The 12,311-nt window shown below is 36.7% G+C and overlaps 1 protein-coding gene across 1 annotated transcript in view; it reads left to right on the top strand.

The window, feature by feature from the left end:
* The window catches only part of LOC150076458 ((E3-independent) E2 ubiquitin-conjugating enzyme UBE2O), a 758,089-nt gene that overhangs the window by 628,696 nt on the left and 117,082 nt on the right, over positions 1-12,311 (top strand). The window contains exon 18 of the mRNA XM_090387793.1: positions 4,553-4,756. Coding sequence (XP_090243919.1) covers positions 4,553-4,756 — 204 coding nt within the window. The remainder of the gene's footprint in view (positions 1-4,552; positions 4,757-12,311) is intronic.

Consider the following 12,311-nt stretch of genomic DNA (forward strand, 5'->3'; position numbering starts at 1 on the left):
TTCTTCCTTGAATTTATTTAAGCTATCAACTTCCACAACGACAGATGGAAGTTTGTCCCAGCAATCAACTACCCGCTGGCTAAAGGCAAATTTCCACACAACTATTTGACAACTGTCTTTCCTCAATTTCAGTTTATGCCCCTTCAGGTTTGTAATCTGAGCAAGAAAGAGAATCCCATCAGCATTGAGCCCGCTCAATCCATTCAAAGCCTTATACACCTCAATCAGATCACCTAGTCTCCAGATGCTACAATTTGCAGAACTTAAGCCATTCTTCGTAAGCGCACCTCTTTGTTCTCCCTCACTAGTCTTATTGCCCTTCTCTGTACTCATTTTAGCAACTCTACATCCTTCCTAAAATGAGGCTTCCAGACCTGTATGCAGTACTCAAGGTATAGCCTGACAGTTACCTTATACGAGGGGATGATCACCTCCTTATCCTTGCTAGCAAAATTCATGTATATCATTGACAATACCCCATGGCCTGCTCTGGTAGCCTGTCTACACTGCTCAGAAAACTTCATATATGACTACACAATTACCCCCAGATCACTTTCATTCTCCTCTACCCTGAGTGTAACACCACACAGTTGATACATTTCTCTGGAGTTACTGCTACCCATATGCAATACTTTGCATTTGTCAATGTTGAACTTCGGTTGCCACTTCTCAGCCCATCTGCCCAACTTTTCTAGATCCTGTTGCAGTAGCATACTGTCATTAACAACCCTGCCAACCTTTATATCATCTGCAAACTTCGAGTAGAGTGAAGTACTCTAGGTTTCAATGCTAGGCTCATTGCTGTTTTCAATATTTATTAATGATATCAATGAAGGGCAATGAAGTGGCTTAATGTTTAAGTTTGCAGATGATACAAAAGTTGGCAAGGTGGTTAATGACTGCAACCTTGGTATTTTACTGTGGCAAGATCTAAAAAAATTATTCAGATCGGCTGAGAAAGGGTAGTTGAATTTTAACATTGGCAAGTGTAAGATACCAATTATGCATAGCAGTAATCCCAGGTTAATGTATCAACTGTGTGGAATCGCACTCTATGTAGTGGAGAATGAAAAATACTTAGGGATAATTGTGCAGTGCAGATAGGCTGCCGGGACAGCTCATAGGGTTTTGTCATTGATATACAGGAATTTTGCCAGCAAAGATAAGGAGGTGATTACCCTATTGTGTAAAGAATAGATAAGACAGATGTTGATCTGTTGGAAAGACTAATGTGGTTGCAGAGAACAACAACCAGTTTAGTCAAGAACACAAAAGGCTGTTTCTTCTTAGCACAAAAAACTTCAGTTTCTACAAATTGCAGCAATTGGAAACTAGGCACTTACAAGGAGACCTGTTTATAATGTTTAAGGCTTTAAATGGAATGATGAACTTGATGATGGTACTTTTACTGTTTTTTGGACAACAACACAAGGCAGCATAACTTAAATTGAAAAAGGAGAGATGTGCAGAAATTTGCTTTCAGCCAGCAAATAAGCTTGCTTTCTTGCACCATTTGCCACTATTAATTTTGTTATCCCATCATATCCTAGATCTGTTCAGTGGATGGTAGATCTGATGCATCATCTTTTGCAATCCAAAGAAGCATGGCCGCATTGTATAGACACTCTTTAGATATGAGAGTGTCTATGCAATGCAGACACTCTTTAGATATGAGAGCCATATGTGGATGAAAATTATCTAGCAGGAAAATGTTTGATATAAAGTGCAGAAAAGGCCAAAGTACTGGTATTAGAATGATTTCAACATAATTTCTTACTGCCATCCATAATTACCAGTGGTTAACAGCTTTTGTAACCAATGATTCCACTCCTTTAATGCCACTCCCTAATTGCAGGTTGAATTACCTTCATCTCTTTTGTGTCTCTAGACACATACAAGCCATGACTGTTTTGACACTAAAGACAATTCCTGTTCTTGACTCCACACATCTCTTTCTTGTGCCACTGCAGATGGCACCAATTCATTGTCGCCATCTTTTGAAGGCAAGTGAGGCAATCAACCGCAAGTACACAGTCCTCCTCTTTTCTCATAGTCGTCTGCTAATCATGTTCACAACACAGATCCAGGAAGGGATCCGTTGATGTTCTTATCACAGTATAGTCCTGTCAATATGTATGAATACCTTCTAGTGCCCATTGTTGCCAACAGCATCAAACCGTTTGGGCATCACTTTCTGCACAAATGACAATTTGCCATATTGACCATCCAGTTTCTTCCTTACCAGTGATCTGACCCCTTTCAAAGTCCATTTGGCTGTATATAATATTGCTTTACATATGTTAAAGGCATTGTGCACTCTTAAACAGTTTTTCAGTCACTGTATTATTATTATTATTATTATTACTAGCCCACTAATGCTTATAGTACCCTCTGATTCCTATGTCAAGGCAGTAATGCACATATTAATGGATATTCTATTGCACTGACCACCTTTACATGCTAATCATTTATTGCCATGTATATGTCACAATTATGCATGCAGATTTTCATGTAAAACCATCCATTCTGTTTAGGTGGGCAATTTCATTGATGAATTCTGTTTTTTTTTTTTTTTTTCTCTTTCTAGGATGATACAAATAAAAGGACATAGGTTCAAATTAAGGAAAGATAAGTGAAGGCTGAACAATGTTCAATCTGCAATTGTAAGGAAATTTACCTTTATCAAAAAATAATCATCTAATGGAACAAATTTCTTTCTAGCCTTGTAGAGTGGGAGAACTTATATGGATTTCAACAGCGATTTAGATAAATATTTGGAAGTAATGAATAGCCACTTTATTAGGCACACCTACTTAATAGCGAGGATGTCTCATGCTGTTCTGAGCCCCTAGAACAGCTTGAATTCATTATGGCATGGACTCACTGCGGTGTCCAAAGTATGTCATAGAAATGCTGGTTCATGTTGACTTAATGCTTCCCACAGTTATCAAAAATTGGGTGGCTACAGATCCCTACTCCAAAGAGTTCATTCCACCTCATCCCACAGATGCTCATTTGGGTTGAGATCTGGTGACTGGAGAGGTGCCTGCAGTAGGCTGAATTTCACTCTTGTATTCCTGAACCAGTTCTATACAATTCTGGCCTTCTGACATTATCCTGTTGGAACACCTCATTCACAGATGGATACACTAGCCATGAAGGGATGTGTCTGGGTGGATGCAATTTCTAGATAATTTGTGGAATCTATATGTTGCTCCAATGCTATCAAGGGCCCAACATACCATAAAATCACTCAACACCAGGATTGTTGAGAACTCACAGAATACGTTCATGGACTTCTGCTGTTTTCATTATGAAACTGAAGAGGCTAATTTTTTTATTTTTATTTTTTGTTATGGTAGATGCTACATAAGCTTTGCTTCCTTGCATCATTCTGTGCTTTTAATAGTAATACTGCACTACCTTTTACTTCATTGATGACCCCATACAGCTATCTAATAAGGTGTATAAAATTGTTGCATGAACAGTACTGTTAAGTGGGAAGATATTTTTGATCCAGGTAGTAATAAGTTATAACTAAATTTTGTGATTGGTGAAGAGGAACTGAAAGAGAAATTGCCATGCTTGAGAGGTAAACAAGTCATCAGCAGTTGATATGCAATTTATATTAAAATAAGAAGAAACAGAAAGGTCATCAACGCTTCCTCTTATAATAAGAACATCCCTGGACTCAGTGGATTTCCCTAATGATTAATATATGCAGTTAAACTCAGTTACAAAGAAGGCCCTAAAGTGTGAAATGGAAACCTACATTTCCCCCTGCAAAAGTAAGACTGTAAGTCTTACTTTTACAGGGGGAAAAATTATGATGTTATTAAGTTACTAAGGATGAATTGCAAATGGTTGTATCTAGTTTGCTGGATCAGGTGCAAGATAATAAAATGATTCCAGTAATTAGCATTCAGAGCTTAATTTTTTAATAAATAAATAAAATAAAAATAATAGAATATTTGGTGTCTTTCCAGGAACCAGAAAAGGTATAATTTAAACATAAACATTTGATTACATAAGTATAATTAGAAATTCTATTTGAACATGTATGTATAATTATAATTGTGAACATTTGATTTTCAAAATAAAATATAATTCTTCTAGGTACATGTGTTAATTCAAAAACAAGAAGAGGTATAATTATAATCATTGCAAAAATGCTTTATTGATAACTTTCATGTTTTATGTTCAAGCCTAAAAGCTAAAAATTGAATACTCTATGTGCCGAAGTTGGGAATATGAGAATGCCCCAATTTTACAGGATTACAATACCTGGTTACCTTTTCAAAATATGTTACCTGTACTAATATTAGCTATACCAAATATCTTTAGAATTTTATAACATCTTGAAGTGTCTATTGTATTAATTTTAACTTCAGTTACCAGTTCTTGCTTGATGTCACTAAGAACATACATCAGAAAAAGAAATTTGATTTGTTTATATTTTTCAGCAAGGTTGTATTGTTATCCATAAATTTATTTCTAAATTTTCTCAACTATGAACTGAATTCATTTATAATCATCATTTTTTTTTTTATAGGATCTATATTCAGTTTTGATCAAAGGTCCTAAACGTACACCTTATGAGGATGGACTTTTCCTGTTTGATTTTCAATTTCCAGCAGATTATCCAAAAGTTCCTCCTTTCTGCCATTATATCTCATACTGTTCTGACAAACTGAACCCTAATTTGTATGAAGGAGGCAAAGTGTGTGTCAGTTTGTTAGGTACATGGGGAGGAAAGGTGAGTTGGCAAAAATTTAATGATGTATACTCACATAATCATTCATTCATATGTCATGGAACTTATCAGTTGTGAGACTTGGGTCAGCCTTGAAGTGGCCTTCAGTCCTAAGAATTCTGTCAGTCTTCTATCTGATTAGAAACCAGACCCTCCAAATTGTATTATTATATGACAAGTGGTGAACTGTATCATGCTACCTGTTATCCTTCTCCATAATAATTTGCCCAAAATTGTGGTTGGTTCTAAGATCTGATTTACAGCTAATGCAGGGACACATGAAGCATTTCCCTAACAGCAGTATATGGATGATGGGAAAAATCAAACATCTAACCTTGACTAGGTCAAGTGCGTGTCCCATATTCCAGGAATGCTTCAGTGAAGGAGAATCCTGAACACCCCCCCCTCCAAAAACAGAAGTCAAATGTTTATGTATGCAGTTTCACAGATGCTTCTTAGTTTCACCCAAGCAGTACTCATTATAGCTCAAGGCAATCCTTAGAATAAACTCCTTGTACTATATGAATAAAGACAATGGGGAGTTTCACCTGTAAAACTATTGACAAAATATTACAAGCTAGAAATTTAATGCACCACACTTGCAAAATCCCTTCTGCAATACGGGAGAGGTCTGGATAAAATAGAATGAATGCTGTGAACAATGGCAGGGACCATTGAAAACACAATTCAAATAAGGTGAATCATGCCTAACCCGAATGATCTCTTGTGGTTTGGATGTGGATGTGCACTGTGTAGGACCATGTAATGAGGCATGAGGAGCCTAATTTAAATAACTAAGGAGACAGAATTTACTTTCTTTCCAGTGTGAACTAAATATTGGGTTCAGAGTCACTCGCATATGCCAATGCCTGTTGCTCACAGCCAGCTCTAATTACCAGTCTTATCAAAATAACTGCTCCAGAAAGACAGGAACGTGAAAGGTCACTCCAGCTTGCTTGCAAAGTACCTAGTGCTTGCCACAAATCTTTGATCTCTTCATTCAAACATTTAATTTTGAACAGCAATATGACATTGAAATACTGTGAAGTCATCCTCAAAAATATGAACATCATGTATAAAATTAGAAAACAGGCCTTGTGTGTCGGGTTGCATTATATCATCAAAGTTTCTTGCGACGACCGACTAACTGGTTAAAATAAATTTATTAAAATAAAAATATAATATATACATAAGATAAAACAAATAAAATAAAAGCGTTAAAATATATAGTAGCTTTCGAAGCAAAGTGCCTCTTCATCAGCTAGTCTGTGACTGGTGTATTTCAGTATATATTAATGGTTACAATAGAATTATTGTAAATGTAAATTAAATGTATAGAATTATTAATCTTTACAGTACAATTTGTTTCCTATAGAATTGACAATTACATATACCAGAACTGCTTTAAAAAAATGAGTCTACTCTTTTTATAAAAACTAAATTGTCGGTATCTAATATATAGATCATCAGCTGTGTCTGACTGGCACCACTACATTATTTTAATGATTGCATTTTTTGCCAAGCTAAGAGCACCACCATGGGATTGTCTCTCTGTTCCATAGTGGCAGATCTAGTATTGCAGAAATTTATCCAGTTAGTGTTTACATGTCATTTAACTTTGAGCCAGAATATGATACTTCGGGAATCTAGATTAACCTAGCAGATGGGCTGAAAAATGACAAAGGTTTAATACTGATAAATGCAAGGTACTGCATTTGGGTAACAGTAATCCCAAAATAACATACCAATTAATTTGCAGAACACTCAAGGTAGTTGATATGGAAATACCTTAGGGATAATTGTATAGTCCAATACAAAGTTCCCTGAATAGTGCAGACAGGCTGCTAGAGCAGCTCATGGTCTGCTAACATTAATAGACAGGAATTTTGTCAGCATGGACAAAGAGATGATTATCCTGTTGCATAAAGCAGTGTTTATGTCATATCTAGAATAATACATAGTGGTTTAAAAAGCTCATTTTAGGAAGGATATAAATATGTTAGAAGGGTGCAGAGAACAGCAACAAGGTTAGGCAGAACAAATAGATATTCTTATCAAGAAAGATTGATGTTCTATAAACTGCAGCATCTGAAAATAATTATTGCAAAATAAAAATTTTCCTTCAGCCAGAGCATAACTGATTGTTGGAATAAACTACTGCCTAGTGTTGTGACAGATATAAACTGGTCTGCAATCAAGTCCTAAAGGAGGTTAGGCAAACTAAATTAGATTGCAAGAAGTCTCTGCCAAAGAATGCAAATAAAAGCAACAAAGACTTCTTTACTTACATTAACAGCAAAAATAAGGGCTTGAATCACATTGGTCCACTTGATATCGATAGGTTAACTGTTGATCCTGCTTGGATTGCTGAGAGACTGAATAGATATTTTACATCTACATTCACACACGATGAGTAATTCTTTAGAGAAGTGGATACCAAAAGTTTAGCAAACTCTAACAAGGAGCTAAATGATTTTGAGAGGAAAGTGGAAGAGAAATTGTCAAAGCTAAACATAAAAAAAAGTGCATGGTGTGAATGGGATCTATCTAATTATATTAAGGGAAGTGGCAAAGGAGGTAAGAAAATCATTAGTCATAATTATGAGAGCATCTTTGGATTCACAAGAGGTCCCTGTGGACTGAAAATGTGCAATATCCCCAATTTACAAAGGGGGGGGGTCAAAAGGTGACATGAGTAATTACAGACCTGTTAGCTTAACTTCTTTTCCAAAGAAAGTAATGGAGTCACTAGTTTAATAAGTAATAGAGGATAGAGTCCTGCATGGATTTGTTGTACTAGACCTGCACTCTTAGTAACTGGAACTGCACCCTGACCTACTTGCATTGTTTGTACCCTCAACTCAACCTGTGAAAAAAATAAATTTTGTATTAAGAAAATTTTTATTAAATGTCATAATTTATAATAGTATGATATAGTATTTATTAAAATAAATCAATAAATATTAAAATTTAATTGTATTAATATCCAAAAAAATAATTAAATTAATAAAAAGGAATGAAAATATATTTATAATATAATTATTTTTACACTTTTTTTTTTTTTTTTTTTTTTTTGGTAATTTGCTATGTGGAAACAGGACATCAGTTTTTTCCAGGTTTTACTTGAATTAGATAGTCGGATACAGAAAACTCTTTCACTTTTTTGCGCTATTGGCAAGGATAGCAAGAATTAAATCCTTTGCATCCTGCCCGCAGAGAAGGAAAGAAAAAGAATGAACTTGACAAAGATCAGGCCAAACTGTATAATCTGAAATCTTAACCACCATCTCAACCTGGATGATATTATGTAATTTATGCAAATTGCTTAATCGGAAGAAACTACAAAGATCATTCAGAAACAGCTTTAGAACTAGGGGTACTGCTTCCACACCTGGCCCCAAGTGCCGAGCGATTCTGTGATCAAGTGACTTTTTGCTCTGAATTAGCGCTCTTTCTTGAAGTAGAAATCGTTTCCTAATTTAAAGCATTTATTTAAATAATCCATAGTAAAGAAAGCAACTAGATTAAGAAGGAAAGCAACCTTCTCTTTCCCTTTTATTTTCTGTTATATCTTAATTACTAACCTAGTGCTTGGTCACAGGGCGGCACTGCTCCTGCCTCCACATGGCGGGGCCGGTAACCTGGAAGGGAAAAGCTCTCCCTTTCAGGGCGAAATGGAGCGAACGGACTCCAATACGCAGGAATCCACTGGGTCAACGGACCTGAATAGAACCGATCCAAGATATGAGAAATCTAGTTCTTTCGGAGACACCTCTAAGGCAATCAGAAAAGGCGATAGAAATGACTCTGTCTCCACAAAGAGATTAAAAACTGACTCTCAAGTTTTAATTTCTCCAACATATATTATTGTACACTCAAATACTGAGAAAGCGGTAGGACAATTGTCACCCTTTCTCATACAAAAGACTCTTGAGAGTTGTGTCGGCACACCAAAACAAGTTAAAAAGACTAAAATCAGGGGACATTTTGGTAGAAACAGCCAATGCTAAACACTCAGAAAAATTATTACAAATGACAACCTTTGCAGGAATACCAGTAATAGTATCCCCACACAATACATTAAATACTTCAAAAGGTGTCATTACGGAATGGGACCTTCTAAATGTGCCCGAAGAGGAAATTCAAATGGAACTTCAGGAACAAGGAGTCATCAGTGTTAAAAGAATTACAATTAAAAAAGAAGGGATAATCACCCCCCACCAGGAATCTGATACTCACTTTCAACACGCCTAAATCACCCAGATCAGTAAAAGCTGGATATCTACACTGCAATATAAGACCGTACATCCCGAATCCTCTCCGTTGTTTCAACTGTCAGAAGTTTGGTCACTCACAGACAGTATGTAGAGGAAAATTAACATGTGGAAACTGTGGTTCGCAAGAACATGCCACTTCTACTTGCACAGCTGAAAACCATAAATGTGTAAATTGTAAAGGAGATCATACTGCATATTCAAGGGAGTGTGAAATTTGGAAGAAGGAAAAAATGATACAAAAATACAAAGCAGAAAATGGAGTTTCATATCAGGAAGCCAAAAAGGTAATTACAATAAATACAGCAAACAAACCTTCATATGCGCAGATTACCACAATCAAAAAGGCTCCGGAAATTAAACTACCCAATTCAAAATGTTGTAGGCACACAAACGGATGTTACAATCCCCCCAGGAGAATCCATCTCAGAATGGGTTCGTGAGTTTTACAAACCATCTCCATCACAAAAACAAGAAAAGATTATCAATACTCCTTTATCTTTCCCACCAGATAATTCAGAAAATGTAAGAAGAAAAGCAAACAAAGAAAAGATAGGTAGTGCAGGAAAAAAGATTGCAGAACAAATGGACACGGATGCAAGAAACCAAGGAGAGGAACCAGTTCTCGAAATCTTTACTGAAGAAGAAATGGATACGGGTAGACCCTATTTTTCAAAAAAAGACAAAACCAAGGTAGACAAAAAGAAATCAGCCCCAAGGAAGCAATCCGAGGGAACATCTAACCCCAAATGACAGATACGATTATCCAATGGAACTGTCGAGGTTTTCGCTCAAACACTAATGATGTTATAGATCTCATCACCCAGTACCACCCACTAAGTATCTGCCTACAAGAAACCTATTTAAAACCACAGGACAATAGTATAATCAAAAATTATATCACATATAGAAAGGATCGCATAACGAATGGAACAGCGAGAGGAGGAGTTGCAGTACTAGTTAATAGACATGTCCCTTCCCGAACAATACCATTGAACACACCATTAGAAGCAGTTGCAGCCCGTCTAGCAATAGGCTTCAATATTACCATAGGCTTCCGTAGCCAAGTGGGCAGGAGCGGGAGTGCAATAGCACACGCTCTTTGAGTAGACCGGGGTTCGAGCTCCTGACTGCTGAATACGGTCGATCTGCCAACCCGCACTGGACCAGCGTGGCAGATTATGGTCCATTTCCCTCAGCATGAATTGTTGAGGAGGTTTCCATCCTGCAGTGAGTTGATAATGGCTGCACTTTACTTTTTTTATTACCATAGCCTCGGTATATCTACCCCCTAATCAAGAATTCCGATTTAAGGATTTCGAAGAGCTGATCACTCAACTACCACCTCCATTCTGCATCTTAGGTGACCTAAATGGACATCACCCACTATGGGATATCACAAAATAGACCAGAAGGGTAAGCAAATAGAAAAATTAATTGTCGAGAACAACCTAATGATTTTAAATGAAGGTGCACACACATATTTCCACCTTCCATCAAAAAGCAGTTCTGCAATAGACTTATCAATCTGTTCCCCAACACTGTTCCCTATGACTAAATGGAGCGTGCACGAGACTCCATTGAGCAGTGACCACTACCCCCATTATTTTGAAAATCATGGAAAAAACACCATGCCAAGCCAGTAGGCACCCCAGATGGAAAATATATGATGCAGATTGGGAAACATTCAGGATACTAGCCAAGCTAGACCGCAACATTATTAAAAGAGAATCAGTACAAACATCAGTAGCCTATGTTACTGATAGTATGCTTCAAGCTGCGGAAAAGACAATACCTAAAACATCTTCTAACATCAGAATATATCCAAAACCATGGTGGAACAAAGAGTGCCGGGAAGCTAAAAAAGAGAGAAATAGAGCCTGGAACTTTTTTCGCAAAAATCCAACAACAGAAAATCTAATACAATTCAAGAGAGCCAGAGCCAAGGTCAGTAAAGTGCAAAAAATAAGCAAAAAAGCTGCTTGGATGAAATTTGCATCGACTATAACTATTTCCACACCAGCTACACTTATCTGGAAAAAGATCAGAAGGATGACCAACAATTCTCAATTAAACCACTCTCCATTGCTAAATTGGAAGGGACAGTTGGTTACAAACACCTTAGATATAGTCAACGTGCTTGCTGAAAATTTTTCGAATACATCTGCTAATTGTGCATACCCCACAGCTTTCAAAACGTACAAGAAAGAGGCCGAAAAAATAAAATTAAACTTTTCTACCAATCAGTGTGAACAATACAACTTGCCACTCACGGCAGCAGAACTAAAACAAACTCTGCTACAGGTGAAACACAGTGCAGTCGGTCCTGATGAAATCCATTATGCAATGGTACAACAATTAGATGAACAGTCCCAATTAGCCCTATTAGATCTATACAACAAAATATACCTTGAAAATTCTTTCCCAAACAAATGGCACCACTCAATAATACTAGTTTTCCCAAAACAGGGAAAAGATCTCTCAGACCCACAGAACTACCGTCCCATAGCTTTGACTAGCTGCTTAGGCAGCTAAGATCTTAGATCTTAGAGAAAATGGTCAACAATAGACTGACATGGTATCTAGAAAATAATGATCTTCTCAACCCAGAACAATTTGGCTTTAGAAAAAATCGCTGTACCTTGGATGTACTTATACAACTGGAAAATCAAGTAAGAAATGCTTTTCTCAGGAAACAACACCAAGTCATGGTTAATTTTGATATCCAAAAGGCATATGATACCACGTGGCGATATGGTATACTTAAAAGGTTACATCAACTTGGCCTTAGAGGACATCTACCCCTCTACATATACAATTTCCTTAAGAATCGGACCTTCCAAGTTCGAATGAACAATACACTTTCCAATATATTTTATCAAGAAGAAGGGGTCCCTCAAGGATCTGTACTTAGTGCCACACTTTACTTCAGCACAATAATAGAACAAATCCCAAACAATATCTTTACAACAGTTTATGCTGATGATTTCAGCATTTCTTATCAAGCGCAGCATATGAGGACAATAGAACGGCAATTGCAAGTAGCCATTAACAGAGTCATGAAATGGATATAGAATATCGGTACAAAAGACTACATGTATACATTTCTGCAGAAAAAGGAATCTCCATCCTGACCCAGAACTCAGGCTGAAAGAACAGATCATCCCAGTTAAAAATAGTGTCCGTTTCTTAGGATTAGTTTTTAACAAAAAACTGACTTTCCAAGAGCATATCCGTCACATAAGAGTCCACTGTTTGAAGAAAATGAACATCTTGAAGGTCCT

This window comes from Mastigoproctus giganteus, chromosome 13 (genome assembly GCF_048544385.1).
Source record: "Mastigoproctus giganteus isolate SK-2022 chromosome 13, ASM4854438v1, whole genome shotgun sequence".
Taxonomy (NCBI): Eukaryota; Metazoa; Arthropoda; class Arachnida; order Uropygi; family Thelyphonidae; genus Mastigoproctus; species Mastigoproctus giganteus.